The following is a 24799-nucleotide window of genomic DNA, read 5'->3' as shown; positions in this document are numbered from 1 at the left end:
ACAACCAAAGAAAGTAAGGCAGGAATGTAGAGCTTCTTTGTGAACATTGTCTTATAATGCAATTTGAGATATTTTTGTTTTTAAAATCAAGCAAATATGTGAGGACGACATTTTCCAGTAAAGCATATTTTGTGCTTTAAAAAACGCTTTACAAAAATATAGTTTATTAAGAGTTAAAATATAATCAGTTATTTTATTTTTATGCATCTTCGGATGAGAGCAAAAAATTTAGAAACAAATCATGTTTCACAGCCAGTCCAAGTATACAAACATTACTGTAACTAGTTAGAGATGTAAAAGACTTAAATAATTTGAAAAATTACAGATAAAATGCTTAAATTTAAATGTATTTATTTTCATATTATACATTTTGAAAATACATGATACATATCAAGTTCTGATTGAAAATTGTAATATTCTGGGTTCAGGATGGGTAAGAAAAACAAGGGGCAGTCTCTATGTTCATAATAGAAAAAAAATTGGTCTGAGAAAGTATGGTAAATAAGAGAAAGCAAAAACAGGTGAAGTTGAAGCTATAACTAAATTAGATTTCAGAGATCACATTGGTTAAAACAATGGTAGTACAGTTCAACTCTTTTGTTTTTAATATCCTCATCTACTTTTATCCCCAACATCATCAATATGGTGTGTTCTGGATGAAGTTGATAAACATTTGTCCCTAACATCATCAATATGGTGTGTTCTGGATGAAGTTGATAAACATCTGTAAAGCCTGTCTTGGTCGATCTGTGGGTACCATGTGTCCAGCACCCTGGAACATACAATTTATTCATTACTAACAGCTAAACTTGCCAACATAAAAATTATTTCATTACTAACAGCTAAACTTGTCAAGGCAAAAATTTCTTCATTACTAACAGCTAAACTTGTGAACATAAAAATTACTTAATTACTGTCATAAAATATTTCCTAAGTATAATCAATTGCCTGAGCCCACTCATTTTTAGTCAGAGTTGGTGGCTCATAGATGGTGATGACAATATGGTGAGGTTAAGGAAATAGGTGAATTCCACTTGAACTGTTATATTGGACTGAAAGGGTACTGAAAAAATGTTCCATAGCTCCAGGATTTACATTCTTTTCTATAGGGCTGAAAGGGTACTGAACAAATGGTGCATAGCTCCAGGACACATGATCTTTTCCCCATGATTATACATTTTTTCTTCACATAATCCATGTTGCCACTTATAAAATATAGTAGCAAGCCCAGTAAAGGTTCAAAGGTGTTCTAATAAAATCATTCTTGTAAATTTGATTTCTGTGTTGTTTTTCTAATTAAACATTTTGCTTATGCTACAACTTTTAAAAAATATCTTTATAATACAATGTTGGTTTAACTATGCTGCAGCACTTCTAAACAAACCAAAATGATAATTCATCAACTGAATTTAATTACACTAACAAATTTAAATGAGACCACAAATCTATGTGCAACAGGCTGACTTTATTATAAGGCAAAGTCCTTTTCAGGGGTTATAAAAAAAGGACACTAATTAAAAACACAGGTGTTATTGACTTTACATAGAGAGCTAAGATAAAACAAAGATGCAATACTTCAACAGTGACCAAAATTTAGGTACAATTTATAGGCCAACTGAAAACCCCTTTTTGCTCAATCATCAAAACGTGACAACTTCTATCTTGTAGTCACCAAACAGCCAACACCATACAACATTAAGTCAACAAAATAATCAATTTAACACACACTTTGATTTGTATACAGCCGTCAAAGTCCTTATACTATGACGCCAATAACAACTAAAAGAATACTCAATCACTCTTATAATGTTAGTAGACATCTATGTGGCTCATAGTAAGGAATGCTACCCTATCAAACAGTGGCTCACCTTTACAGTAAGGAATGCTACCCTATCAAACAGTGGCTCACCTTTACAGTAAGGAATGCTACCCTATCAAACACCTTAGTGGCTCACCTTTACAGTAAGGAATGCTACCCTATCAAACACCTTAGTGGCTCACCTTTACAGTAAGGAATGCTACCCTATCAAACAGAGGCTCAACTTTACAGTAAGGAATGCTACCCTATCAAACAGTGGCTCACCTTTACAGTAAGGAATGCTACCCTATCAAACACCTTAGTGGCTCACTTTTACAGTAAGGAATGCTACCCTATCAAACACCTTAGTGGCTCACCTTTACAGTAAGGAATGCTACCCTATCAAACAGTGACTCACCTTTACAGTAAGGAATGCTACCCTATCAAACAGTGGCTCACCTTTACAGTAAGGAATGCTACCCTATCAAACACCTTAGTGGCTCACCTTTACAGTAAGGAATGCTACCCTATCAAACACCTTAGTGGCTCACCTTTACAGTAAGGAATGCTACCCTATCAAACAGTGGCTCACCTTTACAGTAAGGAATGCTACCCTATCAAACACCTTAGTGGCTCACCTTTACAGTAAGGAATGCTACCCTATCAAACAGTGGCTCACCTTTACAGTAAGGAATGCTACCCTATCAAACAGTGGCTCACCTTTACAGTAAGGAATGCTACCCTATCAAACACCTTAGTGGCTCACCTTTACAGTAAGGAATGCTACCCTATCAAACACCTTAGTGGCTCATCTTTACAGTGAGGAATGCTACCCTATCAAACAGTGGCTCACCTTTACAGTAAGGAATGCTACCTTATCAAACACCTTGACAAACCCCCCAATCTGTTTTGTGCCATCTTCTGCTTTATAATACCATTTTCTTCTTTCTTGTGGATTCTGAAAATTAAAAAAAAAACAATTTTTCTCCAACTTTTTAGCGCAATTTCCATACTGACAATTGCAATTATTAATTCGTTATTTCTGGATGGATGGATGGATGGATGGATGTGTGTCCGCAGCTTTAAGTCGTATCTCCTCCTCAACGAAGCAATATCGAGGACTAGTTCCAAAAGCAAATATGTTAAGCAAGTTCCGAGGATGATTGCGGGCCAAATAAATTCCCGGAATTCCTTCCTGGATTTCCCGGAAAAGCCACAAAACCTCGAAAAAAAAATGCAGTTTTTGGCCCATATCTCGGCAACCAGACCACTTAGCGACTTGAAACATTTACCAATCGATTCCTGCCATAATTTAGAACAATATTGCCGAAGAAAGTTTTCAAAAATATCCTTTCGTTCGGTCACAAAAAATTAATTAAGGAAATTGCGCTTAAAGTGCCACTAGACTTTTTATTAACTTGTTTTTTCTCTATAGCCAAGCATTGTTAAAATAATTTTTAAAAAAAATCTATCCTGAGTATCCACTAAATGTTTTTATCATAGTTTTAAGACAAGTATTGGAACAAATAAAATGAATGCACTTTGACAGAAATGTTGTCAGTGAAACAATTGTCTGAAATGTTGTGTTCAGTGCAAAGTGACAGATAAAGCAGTTGTTTTTACAGAAAGTTGTTAACTCATGTTTTCAAATTAATTTTTTTTTTGGAAATTAAGTACACTTCAAGTAAAGCTACTATTTTGAACGTGGTGGTACATTGTGGCAGGTAAAGTAGAGTTTACCAGTTTTGGTGATTTTAGAATAAGAAGTGATAGTGTGGTCAGCACTATGCCCAGCTGCCTTGAACTTCCATAAGGAGGGTCAGGTACCCAACAGAGCTGAGTGGACTCAGGTATGTCCTACAGTCAGGTACCCATCAGAGCTGGGTAGACTCATGTATATCTTAGGGCTTCAAGCTTGGGATCTGAACTTGCAACTTTTAGGGCTAGCAAATCAGTTTACCAAAATTATCTTAACTTCATGAAGTATCTTAATAAATGTGATCAGCTCTTGATTCCATTTTTAATCCTCAACCTTTAACCTATTCACCTTTAGTCTGGTGTACTCGGATGGATGGGTGGAGAGCACATAAAAAAAATAAACCAACACATCACTTACTGAGGTGTGTAAGAACGATAAAGCAACACATCACTTACTGAGGCATGTAAGTCAACATAAGCCAACACATCACTTACATAGGCGTGTAAGAAAGATAAAACAACACATCACTTACTGAGGCATGTAAGTCAACATAAGCCAACACATCACTTACATAGGCGTGTAAGAAAGATAAAACAACACATCACTTACTGAGGCATGTAAGTCAACATAAGCCAACACATCACTTACATAGGCGTGTAAGAAAGATAAAACAACACATCACTTACTGAGGCATGTAAGTCAACATAAGCCAACACATCACTTACATAGGCGTGTAAGAAAGATAAAACAACACATCACTTACTGAAGTGTGTAAGAAAGATGAACCAACACATCACTTACTGATGTGTGTAAGTCAAGATAAACCAACACATCACTTACTGAGGCATGTAAGTCAATGTAAACCAAGACATCACTTACTGAGGCATGTAAGTCAACATAAGCCAACACATCACTTACATAGGCGTGTAAGAAAGATAAAACAACACATCACTTACTGAGGCGTGTAAGAAAGATGAACCAACACATCACTTACTGAGGCGTGTAGTGAGTCGACAAACCACTCATCACCCAGGAAATTGCATGCCATGTCAATGTCACCATTGTACAACAAAATACGCAGCTGTTGATATAAACATATTTCTCCCATAAATATATGCCTATGAAAGTGCAGAATAAACAAAAGATTATAAAAAGGTTGAGATTCTAGTATTCTAATTATTTCTAGACATGTAGTAGAATCTATTAAACCATGATTAATCTATCAATTTGCTAAAAATATTCAGGTAGGCCTTCTACCTTTTTTAATCATGGCTTTTTGATACTGGGGTCAGTTATACTCCTATATGAATGGCTTTTAAGTGCAATTTCCATACGGACAATTGCGATTATTAACTCGTCATTTCTGGTGATGGATGGATGGATGTGCGCAGCTTTAAGTCGTATCTCCTCCTCAATGAAGCAATATCGAGGACTAGTTCCAAAAGCTAATATGTTAAGCAAGTTCCGAGGATGATTGTGGGCCCAAAAAATTCCCGGAATTCCTTCCTGGATTTCCCGGAAAAGCCAAAAAACCTCGAAAACATGCAGTTTTTTTGCCCATATCTCGGCAACCAGACCACTTAGTGACTTGAAACATTTACCAATCGATTCCTGCCATAATTTAGAACAATATTGCCGAAGAAAGTTTTCAAAAATATCCTTTCGTTCGGTCACAAAATTTTTTTTAATATATTTTAAACTGAGCATCGTATAGGCCTAGGATATTTACTACTTTTTTAAACTGAGCATCGTATAGGCCTAGGATATTTACTACTTTTTTAAACTGAGCATCGTGTAGGCCTACTCGTTAAAATAAAACTATTTCCATTGCTAAATATATGATTTATCTTTTACTTATTAATTCAAACGTTATTTTTGTACCCTATTAATTTATTTATAATTTATATGAGAATGATAGGGAGTTACAACTACAAGGTTTTGTTTCGCTAGGCCTAATCATTTTTTCACATTTTTAAAAAAATTAATAGGCCTAATCATTTTTTCACATTTTTAAAAAAATTAATTAAGGAAATTGTGCTTAAATTGTCACTAGACTTTTTATTAACTTGTTTATACTAAGGGTTAGTACTACAATATTACTAATGGTTTCTATACTGGGGTCAGTACTACCTTTCTACTAATGGCTTTTTGATACTGTGGTCTTGTGGTGGTGTATGTCTTTGTGTAGTCTACTATAGAACTGAAACAACAAAACATGGCTTGCATTAGGGAAAAGCAATCAAAACTACTGATATAGCGTTATACTATAAGTATTTACATATTAATGAAAATTAATTTATCTAGGTATTTTGCTTTAATGTCAGATCATATTTGTCAAATGTAGTGTTTCTTTGTAAGAATGTTGAAGATGAATTTAGAGTAGGTGATATTGATGGCTATAATTTTGTCTACATAGCAACTAATGATGAACATTTCTAGTAGATGTGTTGTGAGTGGTGATTAACTAAATATTATTTAACCCTAACCACAAATGTATTTTATTTATTATTTAACTCTAACCCTCAATGTATTTTATTTATTATTTAACCCTTACCACAAATGTATTTAATTTATTTGTTTTACTCCTATAAATACAACAGCACCTTGTACTGGAACAGAAACTACAAATATGTAGAAAATGTCTGAAGATTAGGCCTACAAAACTAGAGATATTGTAATTATTATTAACCTTTGGTACTTGTATTTTATCATTTATTTTAACTTAATTAGGATATGATATAATTAATTATTAAGGCATCAAGTCTGAAGATATCATACTTTTAACTTGAGTGCTGGGGTTAAGTAATACTTGACTTTGTGACAGTTTTAAAGCACTGTGGTTAGAGATTACTGGAGTGTAAGATAAGAGTTGTCCCACCTGCAAACATCCCAGTCTTCAGCATGTCTTGAAATGTGAAGAGCCCTTTTCACAGTGGCTGTGTTTAGGTACTTGGCTACATTGGTCGCATTAGTGCATGGAGGTGTTGATGCCAGTTTGTTCAAGGGGATGGCTTTTAGCCTCTAAATACATTGGTTCATTAGTTAACATTAAAAACATTATTTAAATTTTAAGAATAAAAAAATCTTTAAGAATACATCTGATGTATGTAAATTACATGTAATCTACAATAATACAACACTAATATTTTAATATTAATAATCCTCAATGACAAAGGTAAAATAATATTTGCAGAAGCTCATAGGATATCAAAGTAGAAATTTGTAACTTATTTTAAAATTATTTATATTTAGGCCTATATATATATATATATATATATATATATATATATATATATATATATATATATATATATATATATATATATATATATATATATATATATATATATATATATATATATATATATATATATATATATATATTATTTTTTTGCAAAATTAAACTTTAAATTTTCTTTTGAAAGTAGAAAATTATAGTGTGATTCTTAAACAGTTTTTATCAGCATTTCAAAATTGTTTAGGACTAATTGAAAAACTAAAAACCAGTTAATCAAGTAACTAAGCCATAGGGGTTCATTGACTAATCCACAGGTGAATAAACAATAGAGGATAAGTGACTAAGCCATAAGGATTAAGCGTCTAAGCTATAGCTGTTTCCTATCAAGTGTCACTGAAATCTTTACCTCGTAATTCTCATTTTCCAAAAACATGAACGGCCAGCCAAAATTACTGGTGACATATTTTTTCCTGTCCTCATCATAGTGAAGAGTGTGATCTTTGACGCCACCTGCGCAGTCAGCATACAGGTTGTAGACATTCAAGCCAGAATCCCAGACCAGGTAATTTATCTTGCCCAGCTGCAGAGTTTATATAGACAGGTTTTAAAAACAAGAAATGGACTTAAAAATATGTTGTAAGGGTGACAGGACAGATTATTTCCAACAAAATATCTCACGGACAAATTATCTCAGGATAAATGATCTCAAGGACAATTAATAACGAAATATTGAGGTAATCATAAATGAAAACATTGATGAACAAATATAATAAAGAAATAATGCAAAAAAAATGACCTCATTTGTACATTTGGATGATTTTTTACTGCCAGCAACAAAGTCACAGTAGCCTCTCTCTGACGTGCCAGAACAACAGGAATCATAAATATCTATCCACTCTCTGTCACAGAAAAAACATACTACTATGTAGATGTAGGAGCTAGGGCACTTCATTTATAGATATATAAATAATGATACATATAGGCTTTATAGAGTCATGTAAATTGAGTATTGCATAGACTGGTGTCATTGAATTTCCTTTCTTCTGGGATCAAAACAGAGAGAAAATTCAAGGATACCCGTTATGATAACTGTCAATTTAAATCTTGATATTTTTATTGAAACTTATGGTTCATTTTGATATTAAAATCAGCTAAAAGTGTCATTGTTGTTCAATGTATTTCTTCAAGTGTTCATGCTTTGGCCATATACAGTTATCAATATGAGAAGCATAGAATCTACAACAAATCTAGTACACCACGCTAAAAAAATGCACCTTTTGATGAAGGCTTCATCAAAGCCTACAAATCATGTATTTTTAGTCAAGTGACCTTTTTCTAGAACTGAGTTTTCTTTAAATATGAAAATATAGATGGTATATTTCTTCAATTTCAATTGACACCAGCGAGTTGACGAGATTCCTTCCATAATGTTGTTGACATGGAATAAAAACGTGCTTTTTAGATTTAGACCGTAAAAAAAAAATAAAAAATAAAAACTTAAGCCTAAAATTAATTTAGAAATTTTATATTTTTAGAATAAATGCTATAAAAGTTGCAAATCCAGAGAAACTTGAAAATAATTTGTTGAGTTTAAGGCTACATTTCTATTTATTTTCATCAAGCCTAAGTTGTAACCGGATGTTTCACTTTCGTAAGACAAATATTGATTGGCTGTACAGTAACTTAGTGATCGATAACTATTTGTTTACAAAACTTTGCAGATCAAGTTTTTAAATAACAATGCAAATTTAAAACCCCATGACCTAGTTTTCTATTTTTAGCTTACAATGTGTACAATAAAATTTATGGCGTCCTATCCAATAGCAGGATGCCATTGTTTATCATTATGTCGCCATTAAACGTGAAAACCAAATTGTTTTTGCTTATTTTTTAATTTTTATTTAGTTACCGAAAATATTAAAAACATCAAATACATCCAATCTTTAGTAAAGTCCGAAAAAACCCAGACAGGCAGGATTTTATAACCACATTAATTGTAACTACGCTGTGCATGATTTTTAAATTAATTTATGGACCTCTCAAAGACCTTTGAGACTTTTCTCGCTGGTGTCCATTGTTGGGGTGCTAGTTTGTCTACACTTACACTACCCCTCAGACACCCTGGTGTGTGCTGTGTATACTGTATACTGTATAAAAAAAAAATACAGAATCCTTGAGCGTATGTAATAGGCCTAATATGTTCTATATGTTAGTATTAGATCTATACTGTATGTAGTATGTAGATCTAGTATGTACTAGATCTGTGTACTATATACTACTATATAGTAGTATGTAGATCTAGATTCTATGTGGATCACCCTCCAGAATGAATGGTGAGCTAGAAGAAGACACATTGACAACCACCCAGATGTCAGGATCATCACATGGTGCTCTTGTGAACCTCTGGTTATAGAATCTAGATATAGATCTAGATTAGATCAATTCATTCATTCATAAATTATAAATAAATACTACTGTGACTGAGTAAAGTTCAGTAAAGTAAGCACATCACAGGCAGAATGAGAAACACACCCGTGACAGGTAACATTCAATTTGATGAATTTACTAATTTAGTAATTTAACACCCATTCCATTTTTTGTCTACTCACCATTTTTTTGTTTTATATTATTATTAAAGCTACGTATTATGGTTACGGCAAACTATAGATCTAAATAGAATCTAGGGTAATCCCTTAGTTTAGCGTCGAAAATTATCGGGTAATGTTTGTTGAGTCTCGGTAACTAGAGTTACGGTAAACCATGGTTTATTTGACCATTGAAATATAAATAAATTGAAAGTCGATTGTAGTAAATTAATGTTTTAATTTTTTTAAGTTTAATCGACAAAAGGAAACAAGAATAAATATAATAGTAGATTTAAATTAGTAGATCTAAAAAAAAACATATATTAATATAAATATAAATAATGAAGTCAAATGTATGTAGGCTGATAATTAATTAATTTAATGTTTTTTGCTTGCAGCGGATTTGGTACCATTAATTATTAATTAATTAGATCTAGAATCTAGATCTAGCTAGATGTCTAGCTGCTAGGCCAAGTAAAAAAAATCTAGATTACGAAAATTGTAAAAATGATTACTAAATGTAAAAATGATTACGAAAATAAATCTATCTAAATTTTAAACATTCTGTATAAAAATAAAAGATGACACCAAATAAAGTATGGTTTACAGTACTTCCGGTGAATTCCGGAAGTGTGTGACAGACTTTGGCATTGTTTTACTGTTTTTTACTGCTATACGATTCCGGAATAATAACCGACGCTAAACTAAGGTATAAAGAAAATTCTTTAACCCTTAATTTAATTTTTGTTTATGTTCATTATGAAACTTACTCCTCTCCGATTAGGCCGTGGAAGTAGGCAAAGTAAACAATAGAGTTGTCGTTCATGTTATTATCGGACAAACCATTTCCAACCGCAAAACCCTGATAAAAAGTAATTTAAAAAACAAAAAATCAAATACTAATACTAATATGAATATAGATTTAGATCTATAATAAATAACAATAAATAGATCTATATTAAATATTAAGTATATGATTTATAATTTTATTTGATCTACATTTATAATTTATACAGATTTGATTGGGTTTACTTGGTAAAAAAAAAAAATTAATCGATTTTTTCCCTTTAACGAATGAGCTAACTTTCAGATTTTTACTTGAGCTAGGATTTTTGACTGTCACTGGGTAGAGTATAGATTTACGAGTTTCATTCTGTTATCGCCAACCTTTCTCAGGCATTAATGAGTAGACTAGTAGGGCTCACAAGTTTTATATGACGTCCGATATCACACAATTTAAGCTACGCATGCGAAGGGGCGGGGAGGGGGCTAATGATATAATTAAACATCGACCTAAGTATTTATCTTGTAAGTTTTTCATTTAAATGTAAATGCAAAACAAATGTTAAAAAGTTAATCTAATTTAATTAAAAGGGTTAAAGTTTAAGGGACGTGGGGAAGATGTTAATCTAATTAAACAGACACGTGACAATAATGGGTACTGGTTGGTTAATTAGGCCAATACATGGACAAATACGTACATTCTCTAACTACTTCAAACCTTGAGATTAATGGAGGAATCGTCTAGAACCAGCGAGACCAAGGTTGGAACATAAATCCCAGCATAGCTCTCGCCTGTGATGTAGAAATCATTGCTAGCCAGCTCGGGGAACTTTCTGAAGAAATCTCGAAGTGCCAGATGGTTATTTTTAGCAGTCTGAAGTTTGACGCAAATTTTTTTAATGTAATCACAAACAATGCATGAATATGAAGCAGATTGTAAAAGATAGAGGGCGATACTGGCAATAAGCTTACAGTGTTTATTATTGGAGTGCAACAATTTTGCTATAAAAAAATAGCAATAATATTGCTATCCAAAGGAATTTCTAATTTGATCTAAGCCAATAGAGTCCTTGCAAACACGTGACCTAAATCACGTGATACTTACGCCCGCCGCCACAGTGGTGTACATCAGACGTAAACACAATCAGCTGTTCGCCAGCGCTGGACGTGTTCACCAGCGCTGGACGTGTTCACCGTATGTAAAGAATCGCGCCCGCGGAAAAGGAAAAATATGTTTAAAAACTTGAACTCTTAGGATCCTTATACAGTTATTGACAGTTTCGTGGATAATATAAATATGTGGCCGAAATTTCTAAATAAAAATACTGTTAGTAATACCGTTTGCGTTTAGAGTTTAAGTAGACGAAGCTGATCAAATGCAGTAATATATTAGAGGTTATTTACTGTAGCAAACGTGAGACCACTTAACTCCTACAAAACCCACACTACAACGGCTAATATAATCCATGGGTAATAACCAATCTGGGTAGCATGTTATACAATTTAAGACCCTTATAATCCAGCAGGGAAGTAATCAGACACATTAATACTGACGTTCAACCCTCATGATGGCTGCCCCCACCTGTATCTAGCCCACAATAAAACCAAAGAGGAGTCTGCCCTGCCCTCCCCTGAAAATGTCTCACCTCCGTGATACCCAGCCCCACAGAGATAGTATTTCTGATATAATTTTGACCCTCAGGGCCCAGCAGGGAGAACAAAGGGGAAAGTCCCACTGCTCTCCCCTCAACACTTCTCACCTCGGTGTCATGTTATGTCATTTATAGCACACACGGCTTATCAGGGGAAAGCATTAAGGCATTAAGAATCTGGACAGCTACACACTAGTATACTAGCTACACACTAGGTGCCTACTGTAAACTACTAGACTGTAGGCCCTATGTAGACCTGCAATTGTATCAATTGTAGACTGGGTCCATTGTTATTATTTTAAACCATCTCACTTATAATGTTTCTAGCTTGATTTGTTTCTTTTATAAACAGTGGATTTAAAAAAAAATTTAGCCTAATCATTAACCAAATAATAATAATGTGGTTATTTGTTGTTGGCTGGTATGATCTAGATTGTACTACTAGGCTACAAAAACTTAGTAGACCAATTACTAGATATGAATTTGAATTTAATTAAACTCAGTCCAGTATCAGATACATATTGCTGTAAAAAGACAACAAAGTAGGTAGGCCTTAGTAATTTATTAAAGCCTTCTACTACAATAACATCAACTACATGCTTGTATAAAGTTTTTACAATTTAATTTAAGTAGCAGATTCTAGATCTAAGTCTAGTCATATAATCTATTTCAATTTCAGAAAATTTCGTTTGCTAAAAAAATGATTAGATAATAGAGCGAGATTTTAGATCTTAGAGACAATTAAATGCTTTATTAGGCCTATTATGACTACTTTTGATTTATTATGGGTGTATTTTGAATCGAATGTAGATCTAAAGTAATTAAATTTAAGTAAAGAAGTAGATTCTAGATTCTATGTCTACCCAGCGGAGCCAGGTATTAGGCCTACTATTAGATCTTATTATTCTTATTAGCCTATTACTTTTGACTTTGTCTTTTACTATTAGTATTTGTGAAGGTCGAGCATATTTGTTTTATTAATAGTTATCTTTTATAATTAAAATGAAGTTTATTATTTTACTGTCCTTACATGAAACAAAGTATCGAGAACTGCATTTGATCAGATTCGGCTACTTTAACTCTAAACGCAAACAGTATTACTAACAGTATTTTTATTTAGAAATTTTGTCCACATATTTATTTATACGAAACTGTCAATAACAGTATAAGGATCTTCAATTCCTAAGAGTTCAAGTTTTTTAACGTATTTTTCCTTTTCCGCGGGTGCGGTTCTTTACATACAGTGAACGCGTCCAGCGCTGGTGAACACGTCCAGCGCTGGCGAACAGCTGATTGTGTTTACGTCTTGTGTACACCACTGTGGCGGCGGGCGTAGGTATCACGAACGGACGTGACGTCATATGAAAGGACTCTATAGCATTTGCTTTTACTCCAACTATGTTCATTACAGTTATCATTATTCCGATTCTCATATATCATATTGAAATAATCGATAACAATTAAAATCTAATAAACATTTCATTAACAAAGTTTAAGCGGATCAGTTTGAAAAGAAACATAAAATAACATTTATTAAGAGCAACACTTGGATTAGGGTTTAATTAATAACGATTGCTTTGTAGGAAATACATAATAGTCGATAGAATATGTCCAATCCTCCAAAACATAACATTTCTACATTTACAACAACCAGTGTTTCTTCCAGACTTTTTTCTCCGGGGGGGGGGGCGGTAGATTTTCTTCGGTGGGGGGGGGGGGGTGCGGTAGACTTTCTTCGGGGGGGGGGGGGGGGGAGGGGGCGGACACTGTTAAAAGTATATATTTTCTTTATAAATTATTTAAATTTCATTTCGTTCGGGGGGGGGGGGGGGGGGGGGGAGGTGGCGGTAGATTTTTTTTTCGGGGGGGGGGGGGGGGCGATAGACTTTCTTTGGGGGGGGGGGGGGTGGTGGCGGAAGAGATGCCCGGAAGAAACTCTGACAACAACTACCAAAGTCCATCATCGCGTGGTAGACCTACATTCTACATCCCGCACCGCCTCGCTTTCACCCACAGTCAATAGAGACGGACAATATTCAAATCATATTGACATGAAAGCTTCAAACAGTGTTTTACATTTTAAATCAATATTTATTGAATATTTATTAAAAGAATAAGATAAATTAAAATTCTAAAATATACAGCCAGAATCGGTACACCCAGCTACGTGTCTATTAATAGCCTACTTAATATCACTGTAATGCAGTGGTTCTTAACCTCTTTGAAGGAACCGAAACCCCAGTGGCGTAGCGAGGTCGGGTGTCACCCGGTGCGGCACTTAATGGTGTCACCCTCCCAGAGGCGTAGCGACCCTTCCCGGGGACAAACTTTCAAATTTTCGATTTGCTCCCCCCCCCCCCCCGCCCAAATTTTTCTTTATATATTTAGCTATTTTTTTGCCTTGGCGTCACCCCCATAAATGGTGTCACCCGGTGCGTTCCGCACCCCCACCCCCCTTAAAGATAAAAAAAATGGCTTAGCTTACGTCATCATCGTCTGTTGAGTAGTTGCCGTCACGTGAGTAAGAGAAGCCGACACCAGCAGGTGATTCCAGGTAGATCATGTTGGCTACCTGAGGAGTAGACAGACAGGTGATTGACAGGTGATTGCAGGTAGGTCATGTTGGCTACCTGAGGAGTAGACAGACAGGTGATTGCAGGTAGATCATGTTGGCTACCTGAGGAGTAGACAGACAGGTGATTGCAGGTAGATCATGTTGGCTACCTGAGGAGTAGACAGACAGGTAGATCATGTTGGCTACCTGAGGAGCAGACAGACAGGTGATTGCAGGTAGATCATGTTGGCTACCTGAGGAGTAGACAGACAGGTAGATCATGTTGGCTACCTGAGGAGTAGACAGACAGGTAGATCATGTTGGCTACCTGAGGAGTAGACAGACAGGTAGATCATGTTGGCTACCTGAGGAGTAGACAGACAGGTGATTGCAGGTAGATCATGTTGGCTACCTGAGGAGTAGACAGACAGGTAGATCATGTTGGCTACCTGAGGAGTAGACAGACAGGTAGATCATGTTGGCTACCTGAGGAGTAGACAGACAGGTAGATCATGTTGGCTACCTGAGGAGTAGACAGACAGGTAGATCACGTTGGCTACCTGAGGAGTAGACAGACAGGTGTTTGCAGGTAGATCATGTTGGCTACCTGAGGAGTAGACAGACAGGTGATTGCAGGTAGATCATGTTGGCTACCTGAGGAGTAGACAGACAGGTGATTGCAGGTAGATCATGTTGGCTACCTGAGGAGTAGACAGACAGGTAGATCATGTTGGCTACCTGAGGAGTAGACAGACAGGTGTTTGCAGGTAGATCATGTTTGCTACCTGAGGAGTAGACAGACAGGTGATTGCAGGTAGATCATGTTGGCTACCTGAGGAGTAGACAGACAGGTGATTGCAGGTAGATCATGTTGGCTACCTGAGGAGTAGACAGACAGGTAGATCATGTTGGCTACCTGAGGAGTAGACAGACAGGTAGATCATGTTGGCTACCTGAGGAGTAGACAGACAGGTAGATCATGTTGGCTACCTGAGGGGTAGACAGACAGGTAGATCATGTTGGCTACCTGAGGAGTAGACAGACAGGTAGATCATGTTGGCTACATGAGGAGTAGAAAGACAGGTGATTTCAGGTAGATCATGTTGGCTACCTGAGGAGTAGACAGACAGGTGGAAAAGTTATTTGGCATTTTGTATGGTGGGGGAGGTGAATTTACATGGTGGGAAGTGGATCTAATTATTACGTCATAGTTTAAAAAGGAAGGGGTGAATATGTGTGTAATCTGTTTGCAAACGTTGGGGAGGGGGGAGGGGTATAATCGAGTAAAGTAATATAATTTACAAGGCCAAAATGCACGACATTACAGCTCCTATATCTGCTGAAGCGACACTCAAAGCAAGAGCAAAGCGCCGATCAAAACAAAGAGCTAGTACATTGTAGTTAATGTGGTCAAACAAACGAACGTTACTGTCCGGACGTCCGGTAGACTAGCTGAAAATGTAAGCAACCTCACTTCAGCTTGTGTGAACATTAATCTCACATATAAGGCCTACGTGTATGTTAATGGGGGCGGGGAATTGTCTTGTGTTGCCATATCAATGACCAAAGGACGTTATTACATATTTTAAAAAATCCATTAGTTAATTAGGGAATTGCCGTTTCCAATTTTACTTGCCTCCTTCGCCCGCAGACCTCCCAAGGTGAGCAGAGGCGTAGCTAGGGGAGGGCGGGGAGGGCGGCCGCCCCGGGCGCCGACCCTAGGGGGGGGGGGGGGCGCCAAATGGGGTAGAATAAAATTAAAAGCTCATTTTAAGCTGCAGTTTTGAATTATACAGTCAAAGTAAAGAAATTTAACGGCTGAGAGCCTTTGCATACTGATTTAACTGTTCTCTACCTTGATTGTGTAACTGTAAAACGTATATCCTTAAGAAATAGTGACCGGAAAAACCGCTTTCCAGCTTTCCTAGGGGGGGGGGGGGGGGCGCTTTTTCGAAGACTAAAATCGGAAAAATTCACATCGGATTAAGGAATAAATAGCCGATATCACTCAGAAAAGAAACCCATGGAACTAAAGCGTATTTTACGATTGTGTAACATAATAAACCGGGAGTGATCTCCCCTAAACTTTCTCGAATATTCTTATATAAAATAACAGGGGATGGGAACTCGGGCTATAGACACGATTTTTAATCCATTTTAAATACTTAAACTTTTAAAAATAGAATAAAATCTCCTAGACAAATTAATTGCACACCAAGTGAACGCCAAATAAAAAAGCGCATAATAGTGCGCAATATTATTAGTATTTTAAAAATTTACATTAGTTTTTTGAGAAATCGGAAGTAGCGTAAATTACTACTTCCGATCAACGGAAATTACTCAAAATTTAACAGAAGGTAGAAAATTAGATCTTTTACTTACATGTGAAATTTCATTTATCTATCTGAAATAGTACTCAAGTTATAGGCTTTTGAAAAATTCAAAGTAGAAAAAGTACCACTTCCGGTTGTCGGAAATCGCTCAAAAGTTGATACGGATCTACGATTTAGATATAATACTTATATATGAAATTTCATCAACCTAGCTGTAACGGTACTCAAGTTATCGTGTTTACACACGGACACACAGACACACAGAAACACAGACACACACACACACAGACATACGGACAAGATTGCAAAATTATGTTTTTCCGTATCAGTGAGGTGTAAAACGTTGAGATTTGTAAAAATCTCGATTTTTTTTTTTTTTTGCACGATTACAATACTTTCTCTATACTACGTATATACGAGAAAGTAAAAAAGAGTTAGCAGACTGCCGGAGCGGGTGGAACGGAAGCGACACTCTTTGCCAACATTTAAAGAGAGAAGAAAATTAGTATATTGTACTGATTATTACTTTGTTCAACCTAACTGATAATTCAAAATTGCAATATTGGCTTACTATTATCGAAGACACGACCAAAAGTAGACCAAATAAGGCTTGCACCTTCTACAAAATACACTCTAAAGCAGTGGTTCCTAACTATTTGGAGTACCGAACCCAACCAGTTTCATATGCGCAATCACCGAACCCTCCTTAATAGTTGTATCGTCCACAATGACACAATGCGATCGTGAATCTTATGAGTCAGGTGTGTGTCTTGACCTCCGCGGAAGCCCTGAGACTGAATTACCGAACCTCTCGGGTTCGATGTAGCCCACTGTTCTAAGCCCTTTTGATTTTTTACTTTTTGTTCGTTTCGGCATCCTAAGGGGAATTCAATTGACGTCTAGTGAAGTTTTAGGGAACGACAATCAGCGTAATTGTTAATTTTTTTTCCAGACTGTCGCACACACAAAAACACAAGCATATATATATATATATATATATATATATATATATATATATATATATATATATATATATATATATATATATATATATATATATATATATATATATATATATATATATATATATATATATATATATGGGGGCGCCAAACTGAAAGTTCGCCCCGGGCGCCGGGAAGGATCGCTACGCCTCTGAAGGTGAGTTCCAGAACGGAACTGACATGTTTTAAACTTGACTTTCTTTAGTTATAATTGTAAAATATCTATGTTGTGTGATTATGTAACGATTTTTAGTTTTTGAAAAATAAAAGGTTGTAAATGTTATAGATTTCAGCCTACAATTATAGTACTTTATGAGAGGGTGAAAAATATGAAAAATACCCTTAATTAATCAAATGATTAATTTTAGACATTTTTAGACATATCAGTTGCGCTATCTCATACTGTAGTGTATATCTACTAATATTAAGTATTGCAATCTACAATGGCTACAAATTTATTTGTTTTTCAACTTGATAATGCTAAAAAAACAACCTACCAAACTATTTTGTTTTGAACTTCTGCTCTATATAAATTTTACAATAGCAAATAATAACTTAAAGTTTTATTTATAAGTAAGCGGCCAATCTAAGGTGCAGGAATTTGAAGTGAATGTAGAGTAAAGAACGAATTATCTCCCCTTTTGAAATACAAATACCGACATTTTATTCAAGGGAAATAACTTTCACGAGAATAGCTAAATTAACCAAGTGTAACTAAGACATGCTTAATAAACACAATAAAACTCTTTGAATTTCATTACATAATTATTTTACCTATTTTTTATATTAATTGTGTAACCACGTCAAAACAATATATATTGCCAATTGACTACTTAGGTTGTTCGAAAGTATAAACATAGTAGCTTTATTTAAACATACTTCTATTCAGTATCGATGACATTCATTTATATTTTGCTTGTTCGACATAATCTAAGAATATGGTTTTGAGTCCCCAAAATAATGGGAATCCTTAAAAAAAAATACTTAGTAGAGTGGTGGGGGTAAATTTTCACCAACGCGACTAAATGTAGGCCTTATTTGGGGGAGAGGGCGCAAAATTAATAGTTCGTCCTGTGCGCCGAAATAGATTGCTAAGCCTTTGTATACAACAGTCTATAGTTTATAAAAGATAATCAAAGTTAGTAATTATTTGGTACTTTTCGATAATGGCGATTACACATTTTTGCGCTCCCCCCCCCCCCTAATGATGGCGCCCTAGGCGACCGCCTAGTTCGCCTTATAGGTAGCGCCGGCACTGCTTGATACACAACATTAACAACAAAAAATAAAACACTTTACATATTCTCTTTACTAAGTATGATACTGAGGCGTAGCGACCCTTCCCGGCGCCCGGGGACATATGTCCTCCCCCGCCCCCCCCCCCCCCCCCCCTCGCTACGCATCTGGTATGATACAAATAACACACGTGACCCAAGTACTTTACCTGGTTCCAAGCATAGGGAAATGGTATTAGGGTCTCCCCGCTTGTGTCAACCTAAAAAATAAAACATTTTATTTTAACGACACTTTTAAACCTTAAGGAGAGGTAACGAATTTAAAACTTTAAAGGGAGGTAACGAAGTTAAATTTTTAAAGGGAGGTAACGAGTTTAAAACTTTAAAGGGAGGTAACGAGTTTAAAACTTTAAAGGGAGGTAACGAGTTTAAAACTTTAAAGGGAGGTAACGAGTTTAAAACTTTAAAGGGAGGTAACGAGTTTTAAAAAATTTAAAGGGAAGTAACTAGTTTAAAACTTTAAAGGGAGGTAACGAGTTTAAAATTTTAAAGGTAGGTAACGAGTTTAAAACTTTTAAGGGAGATAACGGGTTACAACAAAAAAATTAATAATAATACAAGAGTAGCAGACCCTGAAGGGCCCGTGTTCTGTGAGAAAGCCATCCAAGGAGCTGCACCCTGGGCCACCGTTCAGCCACAACACAAGCGGGTCCGTCCTGGGGTTGTTGGTGGACTCGACGAACCTACGGACCAGTTACAAGCGTTTGGCTCAGTTCAGTTATTCATATTATAGGTGTGAAGTTGTGCTCGTTTCAAGTGCAGTGGCGTAGCTACCGTAAAGCTAGCTTAAGCAAGGCATAGGGGCCCAAGGCCAATAGGGGCCCCTTTTCGAAAGTTTGAGGTCGAAAGTTTGAGGTGAGGGTGCACATCGAAAGTCTGAGGGCGGGGGGGGGATGCAAATCGAAAGTCTGAGAGGGGGGTGCAAATCGAAAGTCTGAGAGGGGGGGGGGTGCAAATCGAAAGTCTGAGGGGGGGGGGGGGAGGGGGGTGCAAATCGAAAGTTTGTCCCCGGTCGCCGGGAAGGGTCGCTACGCCTCTGAGGGGCCCACTAACACTGTTCACGTGGTAGTTTTGTTAAAATTATTTAAAACTTAAATTGTTTAGAGACAACAGTTCATTAAGTCTTTTATTTAAAGAAAACAATTGTAATAAACGACATTAAAAAAGTGAAATATCATTACTAATATCAGCACTTAACCCTAACCCTTTTGATTATTTTTACCGAGTATTAACCCTAACAAAATCCAAATCTCATTCAATCCAATTGTCACTCAGATTGAATCCTACCTCTACATTTTACACTTATTCTAAATGTTTTAATATCTGAAGGACTGGTCTATTAGTTTAGGCCTACGTATTTGAATGTAGAAATTAAAACATACTTGTATAAAAGCTTTGCATTTTAGTAATACATTTTTAGTCCAGTTATTAAAGTAAAGTGTGAGGGTGCTCTTTTTACTAACTCAATAGGGACGCAGCAACATACACCAGTTGAGGTAAAATTCAGTTGAATCTGATCTATTTAACGGTTTTTAGTCACAAAAAAGCTACCCCTCACTACCAAAAGTGACCTCTAACTGCCATTCATCGCAACACACCATCTTCGTCCCGCTCACTACACGCAGCGCTGTCACTGGACCACTCGCTTACCCTCGTTCACTCTGTACAACATACACGTCTAAACCCGCTGTCACTCGACCAGTCGCATCAGCACGTAATAACAATGGCGATTCTGGCACATTCATTGCCAATGTTGTATAGAAGCAGCCCATATTAAATCCCTCGACCAAACACATAACAGTAGTGTACACTGACCATATTGAATCACCCGACTAAAGACATACCAGTAGTGTACACAGCCAATAGTGTACACAGCCCATATTAAATCACTCGACCAAAGACATAACAGTAGTGTACACAGCCAATAGTGTACACAGCCAATAGTGTACACAACCCTTATCAAATCACTCGACCAAAGACATACCAGTAGTGTACACAGCCCATATTAAATTACTCGACCAAACACATACCAGTAGTGTACACAGCCCATATTGAATCACTCGACCAAACACATACCAGTAGTGTACACAGCCCATATTCAATCACCCGACCAAATACATACCAATAGTGTACACAGCCCATATTAAATCACTCGACCAAAGACATACCAACAGTGTACACAGCCCATATTGAATCACTCGACCAAAGACATACCAGTAGTGTACACAGCCAGTAGTGTACACAGCCCATATTAAATCCCACGACCAAATACATACCAATAGTGTACACAGCCCATATTAACTCACTCGACCAAAGACATACCAATAGTGTACACAGCCCATATTGAATCACTCGACCAAAGACATACCAGTAGTGTACACAGCCAGTAGTGTACACAGCCCATATTAAATCACTCGACCAAAGACATACCAGTAGTGTACACAGTCCATAACAAAATCACTCGACCAAACACATACCAGTAGTGTACACAGCCCATATCAAATCACTCGACCAAACACATACCAGTAGTGTACACAGCCCATATCAAATCACTCGACCAAACACATACCAGTAGTGGAGCATCTTTGATCCAACACTCAGATATCCCGAATATTGTTTAAAGTTTGGCTCCCATGTTAATCCCGGCAGGTTAACGATTAAATCTTCAGACGGGGCTGATGACGTTAAGGTTAGCAAGGCGGCCAGACACATGGTTAGGGTCAAGGCCATTCTGTAAATTTGATCTAGGACGATTTTTTAAACCTGGGGATAATACATTTGTTACATAGTTGTAGATTAAATAATCGTTTGAGATGGGCTTTTAAACTTTGGTTTTGTTTGGGTAGGTAAGTAAGTTTCCCTTTCAAACCTGACGGTCTATGGGGCAAGTGAAGTAGAGTTCACTTGTTTCTGTGACCTCGGCATATGAAGTTTGGGTAGGGAGGTGTATTAAATGTAATGTAAGCCTAATTTTGGTAAGGCAAGATTTTGTCATTGCGAAGGGTGTAAGAATAACATTAGCAACGTTTCAAAAGGCTTTCACTGCGACACCGCACAGAACAAATCATTCAACAATTGGCTTATATTCTTTCTACTCGATCTTAATACGTAGCAGTGTCTTGAGCAGATGAAGTAGAGTTCTGGAAATTGGTCAGCATTATGCACGATGGCATTTATTTTCCCTATATAGGTGGACAGAAAAATGTCCTACGTTCTAAAGCCCAAGAACTGAACTCAAGACTAATATTAAGCGTGTACCTTACCATTCAACGATATCGTCTTTTCGTATGCTAAAATAGTAAAAAAAGTGTGTTTATAAAGTATTGTTTAAAACAGTTGATTAAAATTGTTTTATAGTTTTCCTGCAGACGGTGATAGAATGAAAATGTGATGTAGTGAAGTAAAGTGACTAGTAAGTTACTACATTCACTGAATTACCTGTAGTTTAGTTGATTAAATCTTCCTCTATACGCCTCAATCCACAGGTGTAATGTCTATTGTTTAATTTATAACAAAACATCTACCACGAGTTTAGCTTATCTCAATGTCAAAGTCCTGTATGGCAATTACAATTTCAGAAGACGTCCCGTGATAATTAGTTTTAGTCACTTGATGCTAGGCCAAGAGGTTTTCAAGTTCATAGTTTACAAGAAGTGCCCTCTCAGAACTAGTGGTCGCTATGTCAGGTGAAGCAGAGTTGATCTGTTTAATTTATTTTAGATATGGTGAAAATTAAAAGCCTATATTAAGAATCATCCCTCGCAGATGCAGTTTTGTAAACAAATACATGTATATAGTCATTATTTTTTGAGAATCTGTACTATTTAAGAGGTTATAAATAGAAAAATAAAAAGTAGGATATGTGTATTAAGTTAAAATTAAAGTATTCTCTTTAGACCTAGCGATCCATTGGGCAGATGAAGTAGAGTTCATGTTTCTTGACCTCTGCATATGAAAGAAAGGGTGTGGTCAGTACTTTGCTCAGCTGCCTTTACTTTTCCTAACATGAGTTAGGTACCCATTAGAGCTGGATGGACTCAGTGACGTTATACTGACTGGGTCCCGGATTCGAACTCGAGATTTCCGGGTTAGCAGCCTAGAGCTCTACTGCATAGGCCATGCCGTTCCATATATGCGTAGTGGACACTTGATTATTTTTTTGTTTAATTTCCAAAACATGGTAATCTTTATGGCGATGTGATGACACATTCCAAAATGGTAGGCGTAGTGAGATTGAAGTAAAGAGTTTTGACGTCATCAATAACGCTGTCACCATCAAGTGCCCCCCCCCCCCCCCCCCCCAAGTATTAGCGTGAGGTCATGTTTCCCTTGTTTCCCTTGCTGTTGAATCATCGAATTTTGTCGAGCTTAAAAACCGTTTTAAAACGGTTGCTTTATTCTAACGTTGTATAGGCCTACAAGACATACTTTAATAGAATTTTGCCAGCAGATTTCAGGAGAAATGTTTCCTAATGAAGTACTTTTGATGCTGATTATATTATGTTTATTTGATTCTAATTATGGTAGGTTTTTTATTTTCTCGTATACGAAGTATAGAGGGAGTATTGTAATCGTTCAACAAATTGAAATCGAGATTTTCACAAATCTTGAAGTTCTAGACCTTCCTGAGTAGGAAAAAAAAACTGAATTTTGCAATTTTGTTTGTACGTCGGTGTGTATGTGTGTGTGCCTGTGCGTCTGTGAACACGATAACTTGAGTACCGCTACAGCTAGGTTGATGAAATTTCACATTTAAGTATTCTATCAAATTTGTAGTTCTGTATCCCAATCCAAGTTCTAATCTCGAGACCTTCGTGGTAAATGTAGTCCACTCTACCATCTCACCACCCCATTCCGAATTTATAATTAGTAATAGTTTACAATATTTTCTTTATCTGTATATCAAACCAGTTAGCATATTTCGTGTTTAATAATATAAAATACATTGTTTTTCGATAACGAAATAAAACAAAATATTGATCGTACGTGTAAATTCATCAACAAGTCTTATTGATTTGGGACGGAGTGGTCTAGCGGTAGAGAGCTGAACTGCTAACCCGTTAGTCTCGAGTTTGAATCCGGGTTCAAGTCAGTAGACCGTCCCTGAGTCCACCCAACTCTGATGGGTACCTAATTCATGTTAGGGAAAGTAAAGGCGGCTGGGCATAGTGCTGACCACACTATCTCTTCATATACCGAGGTCACAGAAACAAGTGAACTCTACTTCACTTGCCCCATTGACCGTCAGGTTTGAAAGGGAACTTTACTTACTTATTGATTTACGCACTGTACATAATATTAACTTTCCTTCATGGACGGACAATAGACATATTTTTAACTGGTAACAATCTAAATCTATACATTTTCAGCGTGCAGTTCAAAGTCGGTACATGAAAACACAGGTGAGTAGTCTACATTCTCAGACTTTTGGTAACTGCTAGAACTGCATGTTGGAACTGCATATCACATCAGAGGCGTAGCGATGGGGGGGGGCGGGGAGGACATATTTCCCCGGGCGCCGACCTTAGGGGGCGCCAAAATGGGTTGGAAAAATAAATTGAAAGCTTGAGGGGGTGCATATCGAAAATTTGTGGGGGGGGGGGGGGGTGCAAATCAAAATTTTTAGGGGGGGGGGGAGGGTGCAAATCGAAATCTTGAGGGGGGGTGCAAATCGAAAAATTGTCCCCGGGCGCCGGGAAGGGTCGCTACGCCTCTTTATCACATTGACCGCTGCAAAAATTGACAACGAAAATAATCTCGTAGGTTAATTAAAAATTGTTTTGAATTTTTTTTAAATGTGTGTAATGTTTTAAAATAAAGTGGTTATAAAAACTGTATTGTAAAGTTTTTATTGGTCT

At 36.4% G+C, this 24799-nt stretch overlaps 1 protein-coding gene across 6 annotated transcripts; it reads right to left on the bottom strand.

Annotated features, from left to right (window-relative positions):
• Positions 1 to 331: 331 nt before the first annotated feature.
• Positions 332 to 21708, bottom strand: LOC131949125 (lysosomal protective protein). 6 transcript variants are annotated; one of them, XM_059310890.1, is made up of 15 exons: positions 21511 to 21708; positions 19513 to 19624; positions 19091 to 19141; positions 14241 to 14327; positions 10822 to 10977; positions 10091 to 10182; positions 7532 to 7634; positions 7142 to 7315; positions 6376 to 6518; positions 5628 to 5697; positions 4492 to 4578; positions 2685 to 2756; positions 1956 to 1988; positions 729 to 772; positions 332 to 677 (listed from the first exon to the last, which is right to left on the bottom strand). In XM_059310890.1, the coding sequence occupies exons 1-15, from the start codon at positions 21669 to 21671 to the stop codon at positions 638 to 640; spliced, it is 1425 nt and encodes a 474-aa protein (XP_059166873.1). In that variant the 5' UTR covers positions 21672 to 21708; the 3' UTR covers positions 332 to 637. The 6 variants fall into 6 exon arrangements, with proteins under 6 accessions (XP_059166873.1, XP_059166874.1, XP_059166870.1 ...); XM_059310891.1 differs by lacking the exon at positions 1956 to 1988 and adding an exon at positions 1910 to 1942; XM_059310887.1 differs by lacking the exon at positions 1956 to 1988 and having other exon boundaries at positions 333 to 677; positions 2652 to 2756.
• Positions 21709 to 24799: the final 3091 nt, after the last annotated feature.

This window comes from Physella acuta, unplaced genomic scaffold (assembly GCF_028476545.2).
Source record: "Physella acuta isolate Inbredline_101_S28 unplaced genomic scaffold, ASM2847654v3 ptg000674l, whole genome shotgun sequence".
Classification (NCBI taxonomy): Eukaryota; Metazoa; Mollusca; class Gastropoda; family Physidae; genus Physella; species Physella acuta.
This window is presented reverse-complemented; position numbering and strand designations above follow the sequence as displayed.

What these genes read in the sequence shown, in the direction of transcription:
- LOC131949125 (XM_059310890.1), bottom strand. Translation starts at nt 21,671, where the DNA reads ATGGCCTTGACCCTAACCATGTGTCTGGCCGCCTTGCTAACCTTAACG. An exon ending in TCGACTCACTACACGCCTCA is followed by an intron (nt 2,757 to 4,491) that starts GTAAGTGATGTG and finishes TTTAATTTTCAG; the next exon opens with AATCCACAAGAAAGAAGAAA. An exon ending in TAGCATTCCTTACTGTAAAG is followed by an intron (nt 773 to 1,955) that starts GTGAGCCACTAA and finishes TGTATGTTCCAG; the next exon opens with GGTGCTGGACACATGGTACC.